This window comes from Mastigoproctus giganteus, chromosome 10 (assembly GCF_048544385.1).
Source record: "Mastigoproctus giganteus isolate SK-2022 chromosome 10, ASM4854438v1, whole genome shotgun sequence".
Taxonomy (NCBI): domain Eukaryota; kingdom Metazoa; phylum Arthropoda; class Arachnida; order Uropygi; family Thelyphonidae; genus Mastigoproctus; species Mastigoproctus giganteus.
Genome location: NC_143584.1, coordinates 152,084,583 through 152,110,464, shown reverse-complemented (window position 1 = coordinate 152,110,464; position 25,882 = coordinate 152,084,583). Strand labels below are relative to the sequence as shown.

Sequence of the window (25,882 nt, the reverse complement as noted above, 5' to 3'; positions counted from 1 at the left end):
ACCTGGACTCTAACATCAGCCACTACAAAAAAGCTCCAGGCCTTCGAAATGTGGCTCTACCGAAGAATGCTGAAAATTCCGTGGACAGCCAAGATAACCAACGCACAGGTCCTGCAGGACATGCACACGGAACGGGACCTGCTCAAAACCATCATCAGCAGGAAATGCAAATACCTAGGTCACATCGCTAGGAACCAACAAAAATATCACCTACTACCACTCATCCTGGAGGGAAAGATCGAAGGCAAGAAACGCCCAGGCAGACCGAAAATGGCATGGCTAGATAACATCAACACCTGGCTTCACATGACAACAGCACAAATTCTACACGCAGCGCTAGACAGAGAACAATATCAAAACGAAGTCGCAAACGCCATTCGGCAGCATTAAAGAAGAAGAAGAAGAAGAAGATTCTATGACATCTTTATTACCACTTTTATTTTATTCATTATTATTATTTTCTTTTTTCAAAATTGATAGCTGTGCCGTTATTTGGTTTTTAGGTTACTGTTTGGTTTTTAGGAGCATTAGCAACTAAGGCCATATTGCTCCGGGATATGCGGTGGTCATTCCCTGGCCTTTCGGCATCCTCCGTACTTGGTGGTCACGGGCTCGAACCCCGGTCTGATCAAGAAGCGTGTGCTACGCACAGTTGCTCCTGCCCACCTGGCTACGGAGGAGCCGATAGCTGTACAGTCTTAGTTGTACTTGTTTGCCCTATGCAGCAGCAGCATAACGGGGGGGGGGGGGTGCAGAGATACATTTGCACTCCCTAGGAAATTCATGCATTTTACTATTATCAATTAAAATTATTATAAACGTTCCAGTGTTAGTTTTAGTACTCCCTACTTTAAGATAGCCATCAAAAAATACAAGAAAACGATTTAGTTTTGCAAGTTAAAAGTCGAAGTTGATTTTTTACGTATATTACTTTATGACAATAAAAATTCAGGGCGAAAAACTTTAAAGACTACGGAAAAACTTATAGACATAAGTTAGTGCAAATGCATCATGTTTATACGTAGTAGGTTAACCGAAGTTAATTTTAATAGCATCGTTTCATTACATCTCATATTGTGAATACCTTTACAACGAGTTGCCTCTCCAGTTATACTTCAGATAAGTAACGCTTCCCTGATAGAGAAGACTATTGTTATTTATCCTCAGTGGATACCACCACCCAGACGGTCATTTTATGTCTATTTGGCCCCCTTCATCTGTAGGTGGAAGGTACCTCGTAATTACTATTTGGCATTTCTCATGTTGTGGAGTTATTTTCACAACTGGGTGGTCAGCCGTTATACCACTGGGTACCAACCCACCCACTGATGAAGGACCAAAAAAGCTCTTAAACGGCCGTTTTGGTGGTATCTATTGAGACTGAGAATCGGTAACATTATTATTTATTTATTCAGGTAAAAGAAAGGTTACAGCCACCCCAGATAGCATCCAAATGCTAGGAGGGTAAACAACTATAACAAATTAAAACAATATACACTGTATATATATTGCCGTAATATAAAAGATACAGAGATCCAGCCAGTAAATTAATTACAGTAGGCTAAGACTGAAACAAATTTCAACATAAATTCTGAAACTACATTCTGCACCCAACCAAGAATAGCGTGGGAGTGCCGGAAGTTGCCGTAGATTGTCCGGAACAGAAGAAGGAGCGGAGATCATTCTCAAACACGGAAGCCCACGGAAAGCGAAGGTGTAAGATTGCGTAGGTATCAGCAAAAACTTTTGATCTGTTGGTCTTGTCTACGCAAATCGCTCAGGGTTAATATTTAGGAATCTATTCGCGTTTGCTGGAACCATATGTCTGAGAGCTGATTTGATTGAGGGCAGGTCGGATCAAAGATGTTTGCTGATTAGATCTTCTTCCGTTATTTTTAGGCAGGATAATGAGGCTGTCGATGGGAGCATCTAGTCTACCCGAAATAAGCTTAGAGAGTAATTATATTGCGAGTCGCGATGATTTGTTTCCAAAGGGTCACCCCGTGCAACGAATGCAGTATAGCACTAGAGACAGCAAGGGGATGTCCTGAAGTTCTATTGAGGGATTGAAGCAGCCAGTACTCAGCTCCAAGAACTGCTGCAGGTAGGTTGGAGGGGAGGAGGATCAGATTTCAGATGCGTAGAGAGCCACAGGTACCATGCAAGTTTGGACAAATCTAGTTATTAGCTTGTTATTGCCGAAATCCACCAGCTCTGTCGAGCTGACCAAAGGGCCACGAAGAATTTGTTTCTTTCTTCCTTGAAGTGCTCCTAAAAAGAAAATTTCCAATCCCAGACCAACCCAAAGTCCTTGCAGGAGTTAACATCTTTAATTTGATGTCCATTTATAGAACGTGCATTGGATTTACTCTTCTCCGGGCAAATTTTTCGGTATTTAGCTCAAGACCAATGAATTGAAGAAAGGTGTTTATCTCAGAGATTTGTTTTGTTGCAGCTCTTTGGACAGAGGGCGCCTGTTCTGGCCGATCCGAGCGAATGAAGAGCTTCAGATCGTCGGCGTACGGTATTAGGTTTTGGAAATTTGCCAGCAACGTTGCTGCAAATAGCGTCGCTGACGGAATGCCTCTGAAGAAAGTAAAGGATCGTGAGAGACCATTGTGCTCAACAAGGATTTATCTTTCCTGCAAAGTTTTATTGAATACAGTGAGGAGGTTGTCGGAGATCCCGAAGTAGAACTTCAGGATGTAAAGTAAAGATGTGATGGAGATCCTATCACATGAAGATTTAACGTCGTGAAAAATTATGTCGAGTTGCGCTTTAGAATTGAAATCTTCCTGTATGCGAAAGAGTTTGAAGGAGACTGGTAGTAATAGGCCTCCCACGGACAACGGTGTGAAGGTGGCAAGGTCTATGATGAAAACAGTGCTTACTAAGTTTTTTTCAAGGACTTTAAGGAGCGAAGAGGCCACTGAGATCGGACAAAAATCCTCTGCAGTTTTAGGCCTCGAATTCTTTGCAGTAGTATGTCTAAATTTGGGACACTGAAGATGTTCGCAAAATTTCATTAAAGATGTATAAAAGGACATCTACAGTGAAGATACAGGATATTTTAATGATAAACAAGGGAAATCCACCCCGCCCGACGCTAACTTTGTTTGGTAGCTCATTAATTATCTTCGTCAGATTCTTTTTTGTAATATTAAATGTTGGCAGGGGGATCAAATTGCATAATGGGCGCTTTGAGCAAACTAACCTGTTAGCTATGTATCTATTGTTGGCCAGTCGTTTTTGCTTAAATCTTTTCTAGGGGGGAAGCGTTATTTATTCGAGGTATAAATGATTAATGAGCGAGTGTGAGTAAAATGGGTGTGGCTCTTTTCCTTTCTTTCAAGGTAAACTTTGGTCTCCTACTATCCTTCTTTCCACTAACTCTTAAACTTTTCTCCAAATTTTAGGAGCATTACATCCCTACATATATACCGTGAAACGGCCGTCTGACTGGTGGTATCTACTGAGAATAAGTAAAAATAGGCTTCTCTATTGGGGAAGCGTTACTTATTTGAAGTGTAACTGGAAAGGCAACCTGTTTTAAAGGTATTCACAATATGAGATGTAATGGAACAATGCCATTATAATAATATATAATTAACTTCGGTTAACTTACTACGTATAGACCTGAAGCATTTGCACTAACTTATGTCTGTATAGTAATTTATTTATAAATAAATTAATTAAAACAGTAGATAATTTTAACCCAGTATGAGTTTCTGTTTGAGCCTCTACTTTATACATAATTTATTTTGTAAATATTTAGTACCAAAACATACATTGCAATTGCCTAAAACTGAGTATAAAATAACGTTTGCTGTAAGGAAGAGGTACAATGAACATGACTTTTACACTTTAGAACTTCACAGAAATAGTGGGACTTTGAATTACTGAAGGAATACGACTCGTCTGAGAATACCAATTATCCCCAACGAAGTGATGGACCATCTACAAATCATCAGCGACAGTTTTCTTTTCAGTCAAATATTTTCTTGTACCCATACTCCACACACTCCATTGTTTTAACAACAGTTAGGATTCTTCATCGGTTTTTTTCTCTACTCTTTCTATTAGTACCCGAGGGGGCTTCTGACGAGGTTTCGCGAACTTTGCTGCATCTGTGCTCTTTCCTGGCCTCGCTGATTAGTACAATTTCTATTGTACTCACGATACAGTAATGATATTATTCTCTTTAATTTGACAGTTGGGGATTTAAAGTACACTCAAATATTAAAATATAGTCAGGCGCGAGGGTGCATAAGTACACCTGCCTTGAGTGACCGAGGTTCAAGCCTGATAAATAGGTGCTGCTTCTTGTATTCTTTATACTTTGTGAACTCCTCTGACCGAGTGGTCGTCGCGGGGTATAAACAGAAAATTTATTTATTTATTGTTATCTTGCTTCTGTCCTAAATCATTCCAGAAGTTTTATTTTGGTTGGTGAATTACGTCTACTTTTTTGATCACTTTTATTGTTGGCGTTTTAACCCATAAGTAATACAAAGCAGCTTTAAAGAATGTGAAAAAATATTTAGTTTTCTTGGTACTTTGGAAAAAAAAAAGAAAAGAAAAAGATATCTTTTGCGACATGTGGTCTACATACCTTCATAAATATCAAAGTGAGTGCAGCCTTATTGGATTCTTAACTAAACGGTAGATAACCTTATTCCTCGCATAACCTTTTGATTGAGTGAGAATTCTTGGGAGTGTTTTTATTGCGGTTCCTCCTTGCAATAAACAAGAATGGACCGAAATAAATTCCATAAATCGGAATTTAAATACTCTAGCTATTCAAGAACTTAATTTTGTACTTTTTAAGCTGTTGATCAGTTTATTTAACAGGTGTGCTCGGCTTTTGTGGTCTTTGGATATGTTACCACTTGGCACTATATATATATATATATATATATACTTTTTTAGTAATGATGCAGCCCGCACAGAACATTTCGCTAGCATTTCACAGTTTAAAGTGGTGATGGGTTGGGACTGAAAATCTGCCTTGGCCGTTAAAAGCGCGCGTGGTGTGTTTAACGCTTACTTAAGTATGTACAGAATTAAATTCTGTTTCTAGACAAGCCGACTCATTAACTCTGATTCATTTAAATGTTAATGTATCAGCCCATTTTTGAAAACTAACATGTGACCGGTTTGCCTGGCTCCAATTATATCCTATATTTGATTCAATGCAGGGTTCTTCCCCTATTTTTATATTTTTTGTCAACAAAATCTTATAATTAAATTAATTATTATAAGACTGTTGCATATAGATATACAGATAACCACTTCCGGATGCATATATCTATCATATACAGGGCCGTTACTAACACGGGCGGGAAATTGCGCTCCCGGATGACCCGAGCATCAACTTTATATTCTTCAGTCAAATACTGTTTACTTTCCTACAACTAAAATTTTCCACACTCTGGGCTATTAGTGTAATACGAGGGCAGGAGTGTCTATTGCTATCCTAATAACTTTCCCAATTTCGCCTCCCGTTAGCTAGACAATGACATAACTATAATACACTATATATATATATATATATATATTGGTCGTCCCGGAGTATAAACAGAAAATTTATTTATTTATTTATTTATATATGTGTGTGTGTGCATAAAACCAGGCTTTCACAGCTGCTTTTATTATTCATCATCTTTAAAATGAGTTCCGCGAAAATGAGACTTGAGGGTTCTGAAAAATAGTCACACTTGGAGCCAGATATGCGCTGTACGTGGGGATTGTAATTGTTAAAAGCTACATTCATTAAGTTTATCCAGCGCTCTGTGCACTGGTGCATTGAAATGTAGAAGCAAAACCCGATGACCCAACTTTCTAGTGCTTTCTCCTGAATTGCATCTTTTAACTTTGGCCTATGGCTAGCATAATATTCCACTCTTATTACGGTTTTAGATATAAGATAATAGCAATCCCATAAAAAAATTGAGGCCAACACTTTTTCCAGCTGACGGTTGTGTTCAAAATTTTTTGGGGTTGGAGATCCCTTGTGCTTCCAATGCATGCTTTCTAATTTCGATTCAGGATCATAAAAATGTATCCACGTTTCATCACTAGTCACCAAACGGGATAAAAATCTATCTGAACTAGCAAGAATTAATTTTAAATTCTCTTTTGATAACTTCATCCTTTGAGGTTTGTTACGAATGGAAATGTTCCTGAGAACCCATTTTGTACAAACTTTCGTCATTCCAGATAACCATGTATTTTTGTTAAAATGCTTCCATGGGAAATGTTAATTACTTTTTCAAGTTCAGACATTTAATTCTTCTGTTTTGAAAGATTTTTTTCTTCAGTTGATCTACCAGACCTTGGATCATCCTAAGCTGTCTCCCATCTTCTTTTTTGAATCCTGCCGATTATCACAGTAGTATAAATGAATGATACTTCCCCAAACACTCTAGTCATTCATTAATTTCTTTAGCAATTCTGCCCTCTTTGATCAGAAACTTGATTACTGAACAATGCTCGATATTCTTTCTTCTTCCACCCTACCAACATAAAAAATGAAATTTTAGAAACTGCACGAGAAATTTTAAAAACTGCAAAGACATTGACATACAATTTTTTCCCGCTTTTTAAAAGACCTTATGTTCGTAAAATAACCTATTCTCAGAACTTTTTTGACCCCATCCCCTCCTATGCACATGAGTTTACAAATATGAACACACCGTGAGTATAACCTACTTGACTACCTTTTGTAGTTTGTGATTCGCTGAAAAATGGCGGTTGGAATTCATTCATTCACTAATTAAATTTCTGCGTTTTATTGAGAGATTGGCTCCTTCGGTTAATACTATATTCTGAAATTCAGTATAATATCTTACATAAGTTCTTTCGTTATAACCTCTTGTCTTCTTTCTTCTATTTGGACTGCCATAATAGAAAATAAGAGTGCAGTATTAACAGAAAAAAATTAAAATTGAGATATAAGAAGTTTCGTAGCTGCTAGAAGATAGGGTCTAAAAGAAAGATTTTTCGAACCAAAACTTTTGGAAGGTATTATGAATGTTATTATTTAGAGAGTAATATTAACCAACGCCATTCTCTCAATAAAACAATAAAAGATGGTAGCGGCTAAGAACTGTGCACATTATTACCATGTAAGCATGTCACAACTGTGGTGGTAAAATAGCACATACATAAAGCGATTGCGTACGTGGAAGTTGATAATTAACTTTTTCAGAAACAGCTATAGAAATGCTGAACGTTTCTGTATTTGTTTCTACTCATTGTTTGAAAGGTGTTTTAAAATAGCAAGCATCGCTTAATTTGAACGGAAGCGTATGTGCAGCGACGAACAAATTACTTATGAAAGGTCACATTTCACGATGAAAGAGAGAGGGAATTCGGAAATGAGGTTTCACATCCAAAATTAATATATCCCAAATGTAATTATCTTATGTATAAAAAGAAACATTGAAATAGGTGCAAAAATCACTGGCAGTTACATACTGCAGGAAAAATGTGTTTCAGCAACTGAGAAAAGGGATGCGTCAAGTTGTAAAAAGCCAAAATGTAAGAAGTTTAATTTGTTTCTATAGTAATTCCAAGAGTACTGTAAATAAATTAAACGAATTTGAACTTTTAATTAGGTCAGCCAACGCTGATATAATACGACTAACGGAGACATGGTGTCATTCAGAGATAGTGTATGAAGAATTTTATAATGGTGAGTATAGCTTGTTTGGGTGGGGGGGGATAGGGAGGATCGAAGAGGAATTCATGCTTCTTATCAAAAGCTCTCTGAGCCTGAACTCTTTCCAAAGCCAGATCAAGTTCAGGCGGACGTTGAATCTGTGCGGTGCCTGATGACATTCGGTAAATTGAAGATGTTGGTCGGCGTATGTTACAGAACAAACAATTCTTAGGTGTATGACAAAAATCTCTGTAGGCAACTTGGATGAGTAGCCAAGCGTGATTTCCTCATTTTGGGTGACTTTAACCTACCTCTTTTAGATTGGAAATCGTAGAGGGGAATTACCCCGTGAGAAATAGATTTTTGAGGTAGCTGATTGATAAGGTTTTATTCCAACGTATCAGAGAAAAAACAATGAGTTCTATTATCTTCGACTTGTTTCCCACCAGTGATCGAAACTGCATCCAAAATTTTGACAGTGCGGAACCAGTAGCGAGTAGTCACCATAATGTCATAAAATGATTAATGTCCAAAGAAAGTTGTGGTCAAAGGGAAAGGCTTCAGTTCAAGAGCGGTTACTATAGGGGATTGAGGCGTTTCTTGGAATACTATTAACTACAGAGAGAAAACTGTTTGAGAGTTCATTATGACAGTATTCAAGGGATTTATCATGGAAGCTATAAATGCATTTGTTCTTGTAGATAAGTTTCGCAAAAGAAAGATACTCGAGTGGATGATCAGAGGCTAGTGTTGAAATGAGCAAAAGAAAAAAAGCATGGGACAGTTACAGACTATCGTGAGATATTGAATTATATGAATATTATAAGCGTGTATTTAATAAAACAACTGATGGGACGAAAGCTAAGTAAAAGTAATGGAGACAACGGGTTCTTTTTGTACGTGAATGGGGGGGGGAATATATATATATATATATATATATATATATATATATATATATATATATATATATATATATACACACACACACACAAATCCATGATCGAATTGTAAAAGCCATATAAGGCTCGGCAGATGAGTCAAATAGATACTTTGCAATGATCTTTATAATTGAAAGACCATTTGAACCATGAAGGATCGGTAATAGGGAGTCAAATTGCTGTAAATTAAGTGATATATTAATACCGGAGAAAAGTACATAGGAGAAAACTGTTGAAGCTGAGTAAAGATAGAGCTATAAAGATAAAGTGTGGATGGTATTGCATCCTATTATACTTGGTCTTGGCGCATTATAGCCTTAGCTGCTAATGCGCCAATAAAATCCAAACCAAACCAAACCAAACCTATTATACTAAAAACGGCTGCATACATGCATGAGAGTGGATCATCGTCATTCCGTTGGGGATGCTAATGAGATCATTATTATATTCACGGACAATTCCATTGGACCGGAGGAATGCTAAAGTCTGTGAGTTCCACAAAAGAAGATGCAAAAGGCGCGATAGGCAACTATAGAACAGCCATTTTGACTTCATGGTTAGTAATATCATGGACCATCTCGATAGGAATAGTATCCTTAATGGATCGCAGCATGGATTCGTGAAGGTCTTACCTGACCAATCTGGTTAATTGTTATGACGAAGTCAAAGCAGTTGGGTGCAAGGAACAACTTGGATATTATTCACCTTGACTTCAGTAAAGCTTTTGTTACCGTTCTCCATGAAAGGGTATTATACAATCCAGTTTGCATAAACTAGAGCAAATGGGATTAATAGGAATTTTGTTGGATCAAAGACTGGCTAAAAGTAATAAATGGATATACCCCAGGGTGGACCATTGTAGCAAGTGGATTACCTCGGGTATCAGTGTTTTGGCGCCACTTCTGTTTATTGTCTCTTAATGACATTGATGAGAGAATGCAGGGGAAGTTGTCAAAGTTTGCTGATTATCTAGATTTGTTGCATAAATAGCCTGACAAATGGCAACTGAACTTAATGTTTATAAATGTAAGATTTTGCACCTAAGGAATAGAAATCTAGGAGTTACTTATTTGCTTGGGGAAGGGGAGGCAAGACACTTGGTGTCTTGTCTATGATATATAGGACCGTCACAAGGAGGGAAAAGGATGCCCTTATCCCTTTATATAAGACGATTTTATTTATTTCGTATGATGTGATCAATACACGAAGGAACCAGTTTTTTCTTGCTTCCTTCGTGTATCGTGGCCGGGATATCCAACCAACCGGTTGGTTCGGCACCATCGTGATATCCAGCCCGAGGCGGGAATCGAACCCGCGACCTTTGGGTTGCCAGGCGGCACTTTACCTACCCGGCTAGCCCGGTCGGCATATAAGACGATGATGAGACCGTATTTAGAATATTTTATTCAGATCTGGAAGCAACGCTTGATGGACATAGAACTTCCAGAAAGAGTTCAAAGAAGTGCAACCAGATTGATTTACGGTGCTTATCGATATCAGTATGAAGAACGGCCTAGAAGGTGTGGACTGCAGAACTTAGCAGCTAGACGTCTTGGGTGGGAAGGGGAACATGATAAAGATATATGGTCCTGAAGAGAATCAGTAAAAAGACTGAGGTAGATATATTTTCACTTGGTAGAACAGAGAAGAAACCGGGGACAAAAATACAAAATTTGAGCGAAAGTTTGGATCTTATGAAGTTTACTCTTGGGAAATGTGTTATAAGTCATTGGAATGAATTGTCTGCCACGGTGGTCAAGGCCGAATTGGATAGCCACTTTTTGCCAACAGGAAGAGATATATACATTATTATTTATTTTATTTTATTTTATTTTATTTTTTTTTTTTTTTGCAGATGCAGAAAATGTCCGCTTCCTTGCATCATTGCAGTACTAAATATCAGTGTGCTGCTGTGCCTCATAATAATTTACTTTTCGTGTGGACCGAACCATTTCTTATACGGTGTTTTATTCTGATAGGAAACACTTAATTCATGCACCCACGCAGCAAATCAAGATGTTTTACATCATACTGTGAATTAAAAAAATCACACACGAATATTGTACGTAACTGATCCGCTATAGAAATCTCTTAGCGTAGAAATTGAGACCGAAATTTTTCAGACACTGCTGTCTTTTACAGGTGTTCGAAGAAATGAACGTGGAACATTGATGCTCTTTTAGCAAGTTGTACACGCTTTTAAATATCAATTCAGTTCTGTTTTCGTATTTGTCGATACCCGTACAATATATTTTAATTGATTTAAAGTGAATGAAATTGGATACGGCCTTGCCCTCTGAACTGCGCTTTAAAAATAGTATCCCATTATCGTATCGTCTGTATTATCTACTCTTTCCAGAATTGGATGAACTAAACAAAAATGTTAAAAAAGGGAGGTACTCTAATGTCGAAGTACTTTAAAAACGTAAACTTGCTTTTCAAATTCCCCCCCCCCCCCCAAAGTGGTACCAGATGATACTGAAAAGTGGCTTTTCCGTTTTCCATTCAAACTCTCACTTCCGTTCTTTTCCCTCAAACGTAGCTAATGCATAAGATGTACTATACCTTAACCAAACAGGATGCACTGACAGCCTTGGCTATTTTTGGTGGTGTGTGTGCTCCAGACGCGTGGCGCCGTGCGTGTAGCGTACATCTATGTATCATCCCTGTATCTGCGAGAGTAAGACATCATAGTCAGTAGTGTTCATCGTTGCTCCCTCTCTCATCCTTGGTCCGCTCTTAACTTGTCTTGCTTAATTTTAATCAATAATAGTCTGAACAAATTGATACTTGTTTTGTATCTGTTAATATTTATTGCTTACTATACTTGTCTTGTATGCTCAAGTTTGAAAACATCTATCTAATTGAATTTTAAATTGTCACCGCTTCAGTAATAACATTAACTAATTCAAGGAGATAACATAATTTGTACAATTCTAGTCATTCATCTAAACTAGTGACTTGCTTACATTTCTTTACACGAAATTCATTTCACCCGCGATACTCCCCTCCTTTAATCTCTTGTCAAACTGAGTCATCAATTTGTCCTGTCTGTTATCGCATCTCATCCTTCTGCTGGATACACTAGCATTACCGGTGGAAGAGATGTCGTCATTAACCAAAATTGTCTAACCCGTAGCTGGTTTCGTCAGTAAATTTAATCACGCTACGATATAAACTGTTTAGATAGATGACAGACAGGAAATACCGATTATGTTGAACAGTGGTACCTACTACTCGCAAAGCTATTTTTAACCCTTTTCCCTCCCCCGCCTCACACACACTTCCCTCCATGGGGCTTAGTCTGTCATTTGCTTTCAGGTGAGCAGATCTGCTTCTTAGTTGGTTGTCTTGATGGTTCAAAAATGCAATAACCCTTATCAGGGAAGAAGAAACAAAAACTTTGATGTGGAATTTATATATATGAATATGATTTTATGGTTCCGGATATTAGCAACTGTTATTATATATACAAAGTGTGTGTATATATATATATATATATACACACAGGGTGTCCCAAAAATATTGGTACAAACGTTTAGGGAAGGTAGGTAACATCTAAAGGAATGTGAATCGCATAGGAACCCCTAACCGGAAACGTCACCGTAAGTCGGTAGACGGCGCGGAAGTCGCCACACGAGGAGCATGCATCGATATACGAACTGTGAGCTGACAGACATGCACCTAGTGTATGGATTAGCAGAGGAAAATGGACGAGTCGCTCAACGAATTTATGGAGAACGCTTCCCAGGCAGACATGTACCGGACCACCGTTTGTTTGCGCGTGTGCATCAAAATTTGTGCGATTATGGGTCATTTAGAGGTAACAGGAGTAGTGCATGCAGACCACGTTTGATGCGAACTCCCGCCATGGAAGAAAGTGTGTTGAATGCCGTCCAGAATAATTCTACTACCAGCACACGTGCCGTTGCCTCTGCCTTAGTAGTGTCTCCTTGCAGTGTACAGCGTGTCTGGCACGACGATTCCTTATATCCCTTTCATCTCCAAAGGGTTCAGTTACCGCTCCCTCCAAGATCGTACTGCATGTGCTGCTTTTGCGCAGTGGTTTCTCCAAGAAAGTGTTCAAAACTTGAATTTTCCATCCTATGTTTTGTTCACAGATGAGGCTTATTTCACTCGAGAAGGCTTATTCAATCAGCACAATGCTCATGTGTGGACTCACGACAACCCACACGGTGTGTGCCCACAACATCGCTTCGCAATAAATGTGTGGGCAGATATGGTCGATGGCTGCTTAGTTGGCCCTTACCTGTTACCATCCCGCATGAACTCCGCTAAATATCGGATATTTCTTGAACAAGTTCTACCAGGGTTACTTGACGATGTTCCAGCAAATGTGAGACGCAACATTTGGTTTCAACATGACGGGGCACTTGCCCATTATGGAAGGTGTGTTCGTGACCACTTGAACAGGCGTTTTGGGCGTCGATGGATTGGCCGTGGTGGACCCGTTTCCTGGCCCCCACGCTCATCTGATTTATCGAGCCTTGATTTCTTTCTGTGGGGGGGGGGGGCTCAAATCTATCGTGTATGAATCGCCTGTGGAGATGGAAATGGATCTCGTGACGAAACTCGTCTGCGCTGCTGCTGCTGTCAAAGAAACTCCAGGTGTGTTCGACCGTGTCCGCCAATCCATGCTGCGTCGGTGTCGTCACGCATGCATCGCGTCTCATGGTGGAACCTTCGAGCATCTGTTGTAACATCATGAAATGCATCCATCTCGTACTCCATTGTTAATATTATGTCAAATAAATGTTTGCCACTAATTACTGTCTTGTGTCATTTCTGCTTCTTGTGCCTCTGCTACTACTTTCCCGTGACGTTTCCGGTTATGGGTTCCTATGCGATTCACATTCTTTTAGATGTTACCTACCTCCCCTAAACGTTTGTACCAATATTTTTGTTGTTGTTGTTTTGTGAGCATTAGCAACTAAGGCTATATTGCCCCGGGAATATGCGGTGGTCATTCCCTGACCTTTCCGCATCCTCCGAATTTGTTGGTGACGGGCTCGAACCCCGGTCTAATCAAGAAGCGTGTGCTACGCACTGTTGCTCCTTCCCACCTGGCTACGGAGGCGCCTCCAATATTTTTGAGACACCCTGTATATATATATATATATATATATATATATATATATATATATATATATATATACAGGGTGTCTACAGGGTAAAAGGGTATACAGGGTAAAAAGCTATACCAAACAGCATTGGAAGGAGCAGCAAAAGAAATCAAAATATCTGAGAGAACAAAAGAATGGTTTAACCCACAACTGAAAGCAAGTTTCCTCAGGAAGCAAAAACTGTATAGAAAATGGCAAAGAACGGGTCATCCTGCCGATCACATTCGTTATAAGAAAGAAAGAGCACATTTCATCAAAGCAAAACGACAGGCACACTGCAGTGTTATTCATAACAAACTAAAACGAGCAAAAAGAATTACTAGCAATAGAAATAACACAGAGAATATGACAGAATGCATTTTCAAGGAATGGGCTAATAACACTTTTAGTAACCTGCATGGACTGAATCAAATTGAGAACACTGATAATGGTAACAAAATTTTGGAATTCCTGAAAGATTTAAACAAGCGAAACTATTCGGCAAGAGAGGAACCAACAAGACCTCCATTGAGTGAAATACTAATCACCAAAGAGAGCGTAATGAAAGCAATCAACGATCTGCCCAATAAGGCCACTGTTGGACCAGACAAATTTCCAATGTTCATCCTTAAGATAAGTAGCCCATTTATAATAGATCTATTACTGCACATCTATCAGAAAATCATCAGGACAGGAGCTTTCCCGCAAGCTTGGAAAAATTACATTGTAACCCCAATACCAAAGATTAAACACCCAAAATTGGCTAAGGATTACAGACCAATTTCTGTTAGTTGCACCCTACAGAAGGTATTCGAAAAAGCGCTTCTTCCCACCATCAATCAACACTGCTTCAGCCATAGACCACCACATTTGCACTCAGTTATTTCGGGTAGATCAACAATAACAAACTTACTGGAAACCCTTTTTCGCGTGCAGAAAGCACTAAATGAGAAAAAGCAAATTGATATTATTTTTTTGGATATCTCCGCAGCCTACGACAACGTCTCAATTCCAGCGCTCATTGCGATTTTAAAGAATTATTTTAATGTAAGAGGAAATCTGTTAACTATAATAAGCAGCCTGCTAGAACATAGGAAACTTATTGTTAAGCACCAAAAGCTACAATCTTGCTTTACCATCTCGCAAGGAGTGCCTCAAGGGGGAGTTCTTTCGGCTACTCTCTTCGCGGCCGTCCTGGAGCCGTTTCTTGCACGGTACTACAATTTTATAACATATGCTGACGATGTAAAATTCTTCATCACTTCCAAAGACCATGAATCAGCAGAAAGTATTTGCCAGATGGCAAATAGCACAATCCGAGAATTTGAGAGCTACCTGGATTGCATCGGGCTCCGTATTAATGCACAGAAGTCTGCCCAAATGACCATAAGTTACAAGCAGAATAAAAATGACATCTCAATCTCTGTGAACGGGTCTAGTGTGGAAAAAGTGCACTCTCACCTGGACCTGGGTCTTAAGTGGGATGACAGACTCACCTTTGCTCAACACTTCGCCCATATGAAGACAAAAATATTCGCCGCTTTATGGGCTACTAGGCAGGAACTGGTAGGAATTAGGGATCCTCAGCTAGCGACCAAGTACATTTTAATGTGTGTCCTGCCAATTGCAATGTATGCCTCGCAAATCTGGTCTTCAGCTCCAGATTCACATTATAAGTCCGTCCTTGGGATCGAGTACTGGTTCTTGCGATGGCTTAACAGAGTTGCTGGCCACCCTTTTACTATCTCAAGGGCCATTCTCTACTCAAACCTTAACATCACACCCTGGATGCAGCGGACAATTAACAGGAACATACACACTCTCGCACAAATGCTCACAGGCAGAGTGGATGCTCCAGTCCTGGATAATATTCTAGTTAAACCGCGTGCCACTGCTAGACGTTGCGGAGAACTAAATAATCCACTGCGTTCAGTCCTGAACAATCTTAGTAGCCTGCAAAGATTCTTCCCATCAAATGCAGCGAGAATATTTAACTCACTACAGATAGATGCCGAAAAACTGTGTGAGGATGCAACATACCGGAAAGAGATCTTCCAGGATTCGTACAGGCTTACTGAAATATGAATCGGCTGCAAAGTACTAAAGAATTGTGAATAAAAGTGAAGCTTTCTGCTTTAAGAACAATAATCTGTTGACTGTAAAAATATACCTTCTGTAACAGTTATGTTAATATGTAAGTTATATGTGCTGTATAATGTATGTACAGAATCATTAATGTGTAAATACTGTATATATTAAACATAAAATGTGTATATAATATTTCGGGACGAGACTACGTGTTCAGTATATGTAACCCACTGCACGTAGTATCTCGTACCCTGATATGTACTTAGCACCCTCCTGGCACTTTGCCGTCCCGGGGTGGTTTCCTTATGGAAATAAACAGATAATAATAATAATAATAATAATAATAATAATAATATATATATATATATGCAGGGTGCGACATTGAGAACTAGCAGATTTTGTTTTGGCAATATTAGTTGAGCTAATTAGTTTAAAAAAAAAAAAAAAAAAAAAAACATTATTTAATAGTACAATAAAGACTATTTCTTAAGTAATAAGTTTGGAAATCAAGTGAACTTTAGTGCTCCTAAATAGTAGTTTTGCAGCTGGGGAACAGAAATCCAGGAGTTACTTATTAGCTAGGGGAGAGGAGTTAAAGCGGTTCAGGGCGAAAAGATTTAGGAAATCTATGTTGAAAAATTTCCTTGACGTAATCAAGCTGATATCATTGTAATCTTCTCTTTTAATTCGGTGATGCTGACGTTCAAAGAGCAATCGAAGAAACTTCTTCAGATATCCCCAAATAGAAACCATCATTTGTACTGAGGTTGGGGGCCTTGGAAGTCATGCATTGTCGCCATCCGAAACAGAATGGTTGAAAAACATGTTACGACGATTTCCGTAGTGGCATGGGAAGGGCGAGCCATCTTTTTTAAATAAAAACTGTTATAGTCTTTAAAAAAAAAAAGTGCTGTGGTTTTGGGTGTTACAACTCCGCAGCATACCTTTGGACTGTGCAAATAGTTTTTTCATGTTGTTCTTCAGCAGCATTTCTTGGAGACTAATTGGAATGGTGGAGATATCTGAAGGTAAGAGAAGGGTCTACAAGAAATTAGTTATTGAAGCAAACTTGTTGCGCCCTGTTATGGAAACTTTTTAGAATGCATTAGAAAGCTGCGTAACAAACGAGCGAGAATATTTACCAAACTTAGTTTTTAAGAAGTACAACTTCACTATTTGCTTCATTAATTTTTATTTTTTTCACAGAGTTAATGTCAATCTGTTCCAGTGATATAGCAAATTAAAAATCACTAGCTCGTAATGTTGCACTCAGTTTTTCCAGAGATCACAAAATCAAAATCTTTGGGTTAAGAAATCGCATCTCTTCTGAAAGAACATATCAGAAAAAAAGAGCAGTGCACTAAACATAAAAAAAAATTTCTTCACTTTAAAGGAAGACAGATATACAACTGCAGGTTTGTTTATATCCATTCTTCTTTTAGAATAAAGAATTTGTAAAAAAAGCTATGCAACGGCAGCTTCAAGCACAGGCGAAATAAGCAGTTGCTTGGTACCACATTTTAAAATGCTTCAGTCTGAGCTTTGCATTAATTGCACTGTAATAAAAGTTTATCCATATTGATTTTTTTTTCTCTCTCTCTTTCTTCTCATTATTTAGGTCCGTCCAGTGCTGTAGTCGTAAAATTAGCAGAAGGTATAATCTATGAATGTTACGAAAAGCAGAGTATACTGTGCATATTATCGCACTCCAGAGGGCATACACCGTATTTCAGTCTTTCAAAAACCAGAAGGTATACGCTATTCGCTTTTAAAAATCCAGAGGGTATACGGCATATACCCTCCACTAGAGAGCCCTTGGTCCGCCGACTACTGTATTTAATTTTGGCATTGGTTTTGTATATTCCATTACGGAGTAAAGTGAAGAGTCTGTCTGCTATGTCAGCGGATAATACTTTGGGCCACCGGGTGGAAAAGGTTCCGGTCCGAATCCGGGCAAGACGCGATGAATCCCCCCCCCCCCACACACTCTTTGTCTGTTGTAGAAAGGTTGTTTCTTTGGGAAACCCCGGGTTCGTCCAACAAAATAAGCAAACCGACCAGATAATACAGCAATTTATGGACATAGTGAATACATGTTTAATACAAGTATTATGTTGTTCTTATGTAATCCTAATATGACAATGTGCCAACAGCACAAACCATTCGCAATCTCAAGATCAAATCTGCACTCACTCTAGCTAAGACCCATAGAAAATACAAATTACAGCCGCAAACACCCGTATCCTAGCGAAACTCATGAATGATACTTGGAAATCGAGGGTACATCTATGGACATATGAATTCCAGTATCATTATGCAAGTAAATTTCAGTATACAAAATGTTGTTCAATTTTATGGTGTTAACCGTTTCTGAACCGACTTCGGTATTTTGTTATGAAGTAAATTCAAAATATACTAGACACGATTGTTTCGGATAGAAATGAAAGAAACTTCCCCCCCCTCTCCTCTCCTCACGATTATTCTATTTTAGTATGGGTGTAATTTACTAATATAATGTATATTCATACGTTAAATTAGTAAAAATTAATTTTCTGTTTATGTCAGAATTTTCTGTTTATGTCTGTTTATACTCCGGGACAACCACACGGTGAGAATTACAAGGATTATAATTTTAAGACTCTTGTAACTTAATGTTAAGGTTTTAAAAATCTATGCCATTTTAGAGGTAAGATAAACGATAGTGTTATCATGTGTTCAAAAAAAAAACAAAAGAATTTTATCTGAAAATTTTATCATCAACACCCAGGAGCTAATTTCTCATTGAATGAAAGAAACGATAAATTCCAAATCACTTTCTGTAGGTGGAGGATTTTGTGAACAGTGTCCGGATACGTCACCATTATTTATTTATTTTTTATTTTACTATTATTATTTATTTATTTTATTTTTTTAAATAAAAGATCTCTATTTCATGCAGTTTTTTCTCCAGAATCCCTATCATTATTGTATCATTATTGTATGTGCAGAAATAAATAATGAAAAAATAAATTAATTGAATAAAAATGAAGCATACGATCAAATTAATTAGACGTGTTCAAACAGAGCAGAAATTACTTTCGGTACACGAATAATCAGACTTTAAAGAAAGTTCTTGAGCTATCACACATATTGCTAATCGCACTGATTATGTTCTTCCTTTTGGATTTGAATTCACACTTTAAAGAAGCTAACCGTGGATAACACTAGAAATCGAGATGCAAATATCTTTAAGTGTCATGAGTTCTTCAAACTGAGCATTTCTTATGATGTTACCACCTATTTGACCTACTTATAATCGCCTACTCCAGTCGTGTCACAGATTCTTTTATTTTATTTTCTCCGACATTTTTATAACTTTACCCTATAAACTTTCACAATGATAATCTAACACTACTACTGTTCTGTCGATGAGAGAGTGAGTTTGAGTGATTCTTCATCGCGACCGTTGATACTGCACAATAACAACAATAATCGTGTGTCCCAGAACGAGAAAGACAGGAATCCTGGGGTTTATAGAAGACGCCAGTCAGACGCTTGCCTCTTGTCGCCGCTGGAGTTCAACATCCTTGACTGTGGCACATGCTGGGTCACGTAAAACTTAACATAAACGTTGGCTGGGTGCCATAGTAATGAGAACACTCTTCTGCCGGTTGAAGGGCACTTATTTTTATTTTTTTTTATTTTTTAACGTTTGCTGTGATTGAATTGGATTGTCACATGGGTTCTTTTAGTAGACCCATACAGGAGCGTCATGACAAACAGATGGCAGGTGGTTTGTAACGCGACATTTTCATCCGCGTCTTCACCAACACTCTTCTGATGTTGCATTTTCGTAACGTCCTTTGTTCATCCATCGCATTCTCAATCCTGATAGTGAATACTGAGAAAGATAGTACTGCTATCTACTGACCAGCAGAAATATCTTCCACACCCTTCGGTCTAGGAGGAAGAGGAGGGAAGTTACAAGCACCTGTTTAATGTAAGAATGGGCACGTGTGACGCTTTTGTCGCCCTCTAGCGGGGCAGTTGGAGTGGAAGTGACTTGTAAAGCCTCTATCTCCTTCCGTCGTATCACATTTGTGAAGATAACGTCAGTCTCCAGGGTCGTAGAATTGCGCCCGCGTGCGCTTTGCAGCATCCTCTCTCCGACTTTAAAGTAACATCTAGGCATTTGATGACTGATAAGTCTCGTCCGTGTTGCATCGGTGACCAGCGTGCAGCGACTGACGCCACCTGTCACTGTCAGTGTGACCTCCCAGAACGGTGGCTGTCGGACGGCTGATTGTGAACGTTTCGTAGCTTTTATACCCTGTGGAGAGGATGGTTTTTTGTGCTTCATTTTTGCACCATTTTTGCTGAGGGAACGGAAAAAGACATTGCTATATACTTACAGCAGTTGCTTTGCGTCCTTTGTCTACCAATGGGAGGTTGGGTAGGCCGCACGTGAACACCGATAGTTGTTAGCTGCAGCTACTGCGGCGTTGTCAATCGAAGGCTGCAGACTCGCCGAGAAGCCGGAGAGTTCGCGTTTTGTCCACAATGGCTGCCGTGCTGTCCCCGGTATGTAGGAGGCGGAACAGGGCTATCAGTGATCCCGAGGAAGATCCTCTCTCCGATCCCGGCATCGATGTAGAGGAAGAAGAGGAAGAGGAAGTAAGTACAGCCAAACGGTAGTGATGCAGTATAAGAATAATAGCGGGAATACTTGAGTTACTGTCTGTTTGGCTCTGTTCTGGTTTGGTGTTATTGACATGGAGTTTTCCGTGCAGTCACCTGATTAATGCAGTTTGTTCTGTTTTCTTTTTTTTCTTTTTTTTTTTGAACATCCAGTATGTGCTAGTGTTTTTCATTAATTTTCTTCTGAATATATTTACAGAGTAAGAGCGGTTTCATATAATTATATCGGTCTTTAATCTTCGCTTGACCAGTGGCTCTGAAGTAAAGATGGTTGGAACCCAAATGTAGGTCTTTGTTCCTGATAGGACTCTTCTGAGTTCTACGTATATGTGGGGCTTAAATAGAAATAAAATTGTGATATATCACTGTATACCGTATAGCGCATATATACAACTGATGTGAATTTAAGAGTTAACGCTAGGAATTGTCAATTTATTCGATGATGTTTTTAATAAAGAGGCAAAATTTTGTTTATTTGGTTCACTTATAAGGTGTCATAACTCTTATGGGGAGACTGCAGCGTCTCATATTAATCTTTAAATACCGCTACTGAAGTGTGTTGCAGTAAATAAATTAACTAATCTGATTTTGTTTCCAGCAGAATTCTTATCCGCCTAAGATGCTTGAAGTTATATGTTCATCTTTATTGTTTCATTTTTTTGCCTTTCAATATTAGCCAGTTTTTATTGTGGTAAGAGGAATTTGTTTGAGAAAGGGAGGGACGCTGGCGGCATCCAGACGGAGTTATAATAACTATTTCAAGTAACTATTATAATTGACCTATAAATAACAAAATTATTCAAATGAAAAAAAAAAAAAATTTGAAACGGACTTGTGTAATGTGGTATTATTTTGTATATGCATATTATACTATATACATTTATGTATTCTCTCTATATTTATATAAATAAATAAAAAAAGTGTTTAATTTCCAAACAGTTCTCAGCCAAAGAATATGAATTAACTGGCAAATGTGATGATAAATGGATCCCTATGTATATGGAATTACAGACAAAATAAGCTTTGTTTAGTGAAACCATTTAAACGAAATTTACGGCTTCAGTTAATCGCATCGCATGAAATACAAGACAGAAATATAAAAATTACGAGTATAGTATAGTACACTGACCACGTGCTCCTACCGTACTCTACCATGCAGTCAGAGTGCGGTATTTCGGTGATACTAAAAATAATGAATTCTAATTTAAGGAGCAATATTAATTTCCGAGGATAATGGCTTGACTATGTATAACCTCGTTTGTAGTGAGGTTCTCCTGTTTTTTTTTTTTTTTTTTTGTTAGTTTTCTTCGCATGGTTTCTCCCCTCCCCCATAATTTTAACTTGTTTGAGTTTATTTTTGAAAAACTGATTTTCATTATGGCTTTAAATTAAAACATACATGTGAAGTGTATTTTGTTGTTACTTGTTTTTTATTAAATGTTATGTTAATTTTCATGTAATATACAAATATATTGTAAATTCAGTAGTTATCCCGTTTTGCTCCCTTTAGATTTAAAAAAAAAAAAAAAAGTCTGTGCTGGAGAAGGGAGGGGGGGACGTCTTTGAAACGTGTGAAGTCACTAGCACCGTCCTGTTTTCGCTGTACTCGCCATGATCTCGAGGAGGTAATGATAGATTATTTGCTGGAGGAATCCCTTGAAGATACTATGATGGATAAATCGTGTTCTGGGGTTTAAGATGTCTCGGTTTTGATTAGAAGTGGCTAGAAGTAATGACGGTACCTACTCCCACAACGCGAACTGAATTATTACTACCCTGTAGTTTGGAGTTTCGAAGCAACACATAACACTTTCACTAATAATGTTAGTTTAGTGAAAACACGAAATGGTAGTATTTTGCGGGAATGCTGAACATAAGAGTGAGGACAATGTACAATAAATTTAAATTGAAATAAATAGGTATGCGTTAGGTTTATAACATGGTGGGGGCGCTTGTGTGATGTAAACAGAAACACATTTATTTAAGATAGTTCATAAAAGTATATTTATTAAAGTGATTATATAGTATGCTCACAGTATTTCGTTTTCATCTTTGGGTGTCCCTTAATGTTGGTCTTCACTGGTATGAAATAATTTTCTTTGGTTATTATCTTCGCTGCACGTGGGTCTGTATTGAATATTTGTCATGGCTTATTTTGGTAATGTTTATAGAAACTAAAGAAATAATAAACAGTAATAATCGAGTTAGAGTTGAGTTTTTTTTTTTTTTTTTTTTTTTTTTCCCCGTGTCTGAGAAACAGATTATGCTGTGTCATGAATGTTAGGATCGATTTGTTGTGAACAATAACCATTTTCTGCACAAATGCGTTACCATAAAATTTTGTGCTATCAGAAAAGGGCTGAAATGAAAGATTAAAGTTAGATTACAACAAGACCTGCAAGCACCCGAATGCGAACAAAGAGAAAATGACGCTCCTCCCCACTACATAAAAAGTGCCCTGTTGACGCTATTCATTTTTTCACCCCCTGAAAGTCAGGTGTGCGGATGCCGTAACCCCCTGCTAATCTTCTCCAGGCAGGCCTGTGTGTGTGTGATACATTTGGCTCTGATTATAGCAACTGGCCATCCAAACGAAAAATAATAAAGAAAATGATGTAAAATGAAATAAAGTAGCCACCCGACTCCGTATCCTCAGAAGGTCACAAAGTCAGAGTGACCGCCGGGGACACAACTTTTCAATTATGCAAATTAATACTTGAAGTGATTTCTCTTCCGCAAAGCATCAATCAGACGAGAAAAACAAGTATTGTAAAATAACCAATTTACGCAACTGTGACACTTATGCTGTGTCAAAATAGAACCGAATCAAAGCAAGTTCTTTACAAGCTTTCCAGACTATTAAAATTGGAAGACAAATAGAGGGCATGCAACAAAGCCCTGACCTCTATCGTTCAGGGAAAAAAACAAAAAAAAAAAAACCAGTTTTAAAGTAAAACGCAAGACAGTGTAATCTTAGCATTGTCAGAACATACTATTAAAATAATAAAATTTAAATTAAGAATGAAAGGAAATTAGAATGCAGTATCGGTGGCCGCTAACAGCAGCCCATTCTGAATAACTTCATAGTATGACTAAAAGATAGAATAAGAGTCAAACAAAGGAAAGTCAACTAACTGATCCTAATGAGAAGGGGGGGGGGTACACTTATTTTTATTTATGTAGGACTATTAGAAATGGGCTGAATATATGCAAGCCAGTGTATTATAATATCTGAATTGGATAGACGTTCTTGGATTAATTCAAAATATATATTCCATATGAAAAACTCTGAATTTCAATGGACTTGGAATATTTTGAATTTCAGAGTAATGCACCTCGCCTTGTGATTTTGCCACCATGCCACCATATAGATGAATTCTTACTATGACGATCACATTCTAATTACGCGGGTTGTATGCTAGGAAGTAGATATCCTCAACCTGTGATTAATACTTCATCATCAGCCATTTTCAATCCACTGCAGGATGAAGGCCTCTCCAGCAACTTTCCAGTTCCTTTTGTTTTGAGCACTGGCCATCCATTTACTACCCAAAAACTCATGAATTTCATCTATCCATCTCCGCCTTTGTCTTCCAGGTTTTCTTCTAGCTCCTCTTGGGTACCATTCTGTTATTTTCTTAGTCCATCTATCATCTTGTCTTCGAGCTATGTGTCCTGCCCAAGACCACTTTAGTTCTTTAGTTTTGATAAGAATGTCCTTTACTTGAGTTTGCTGCCTAATCCATGTGTTTCTCTTCTTATCTAACAGTCTGATTCCCAATATAATTCGTTCCATTCTTCGCTGTGTAGTTCTCAGCTTCTCTTCCATTCTTTTGGTGAGTGCCCAAGTTTCACTTCTATAAGTCATGGTGGGGAGTATACATTGATTCATTATTTTACGTTTCAGACAAACTGGGATATTGCTCTTCAGTATGTGACTATATTTCCTGAATGCTATCCATCCAAAATTTATTCTTCTCTTGACTTCCAGCCATTTATCATTATTACAGCTAATAACTTGTCCCAGATAAGTATATGACTCCACCTTTTCAATTACTGCTCCTTCAATCATTATTTCCCTTTCCGTGGCATACTTGTTCATCATTACTTTTGTTTTAGCCATATTCATCTTTAGTCCAAAATCCTTACTAACTGTGCATAACTGATTAAGATTTCCTCTAATTCTTTGGGATCGTGGCTTATAACCACCATGTCATCTGCAAATCGTAAATGATTAATACTTAAGTGTTCAAATAATTCTTATACAGTATAGTAACAAATTTATTCACAGTAGTAGCATACGGGATTCAAAACATTTCGCATTTGGAATTAATATTAAAACAAACTTACGAAAAGCATTGTACAATATATGCAAACACGTATTTTATTGGGATAAAGTCCTTAACAGTGTATTTAGCTGTTTTCCGCATTGGGAGGAGGAGAGGAGAAAAATATGAAATGATAAATTAACACCAGATTTGTTCAGCAAACAAGCCGTCTGTTTTATGAGTATTTAAAAGTAAGGCCCATCAGTAACTGTTTCGCGTAGGTAAATAGTATGAAAAAATTAATATTTATAATTGACTTATATCTGTAAAACTTTTAAACTCAATTTACTTATATTAACAAAATAAACCATTTAAGAGTTAAAGCACGTGCCATAGTCCATTCATTTCTTCCTTTCACATTTTCCCCAATACGTGGGCGTAATCATTCGTATTTCATTGCTGATTAAGAAAATTGATCGATTAAAAAAAATGAACCGATAAACTGAATCCTCTGTGCCACCAGCTTTAATCGGGATCACCATTTTTATACCTCACTTTCACTTTATGAAAATCTATTGTTACTAAAACTAGGATATTTTGTGAATACAGAATCCCTCACGATGTTTATTCTCATTTTGTTCAGGCTGTCGACACTCTTCCATCATTTTTTTTCCTTTTTTTTTTTTTAACTGCGATTGCGAACTTGTGAAGGCCGTCCACGTGCACTGTGCTACTGCAGTATTTGAACACGGTCATTGTAGAGAACGTGGCTACCATTGACATTATACTACTAGGGGCTAAAGTTCTCACTGAAATTCAGTGGATACCGTCAAACCATTAATGACTCACTAGATCCGACGTCACACAGTCCCATTTGTGATTCACTTGGCTCACTGCTCCCTCCATAGATGGCATAGTGCGCCTTTGTTGTGCCTTGTAACCCCTGTCTGCTCTCGCACTATGTACTATTCAGATTGAGGGCAGGCCGACGAAGAAAGGTCGTCTTTCCTCTTTGTTGGTTTTTAGCGTTATTCGGTATAATGTTGAGAATGAATTAGCTGATAAACCTAAATAACCCAATTGTAGGAAATGTACCCTTCTGAAAGTGTATAATTTGGAAGGGAA

At 38.0% G+C, this 25,882-nt stretch overlaps 1 protein-coding gene across 2 annotated transcripts in view; it reads left to right on the top strand.

Annotated features, from left to right (window-relative positions):
- Window positions 1-25,882, top strand: part of LOC150079384 (uncharacterized) — a 202,521-nt gene that overhangs the window by 35,334 nt on the left and 141,305 nt on the right. Inside the window, exon 1 of one of the 2 annotated variants that reach the window (XM_090382598.1) lies at window positions 19,861-20,465. The exons of the other annotated variant lie outside the window; for it this stretch is intronic. Coding sequence (XP_090238724.1) covers window positions 20,352-20,465 — 114 coding nt within the window. The 5' untranslated portion in view covers window positions 19,861-20,351. Of the gene's footprint in view, window positions 1-19,860; window positions 20,466-25,882 lie in introns of those variants that run through there. 2 annotated transcript variants of the gene reach the window in all.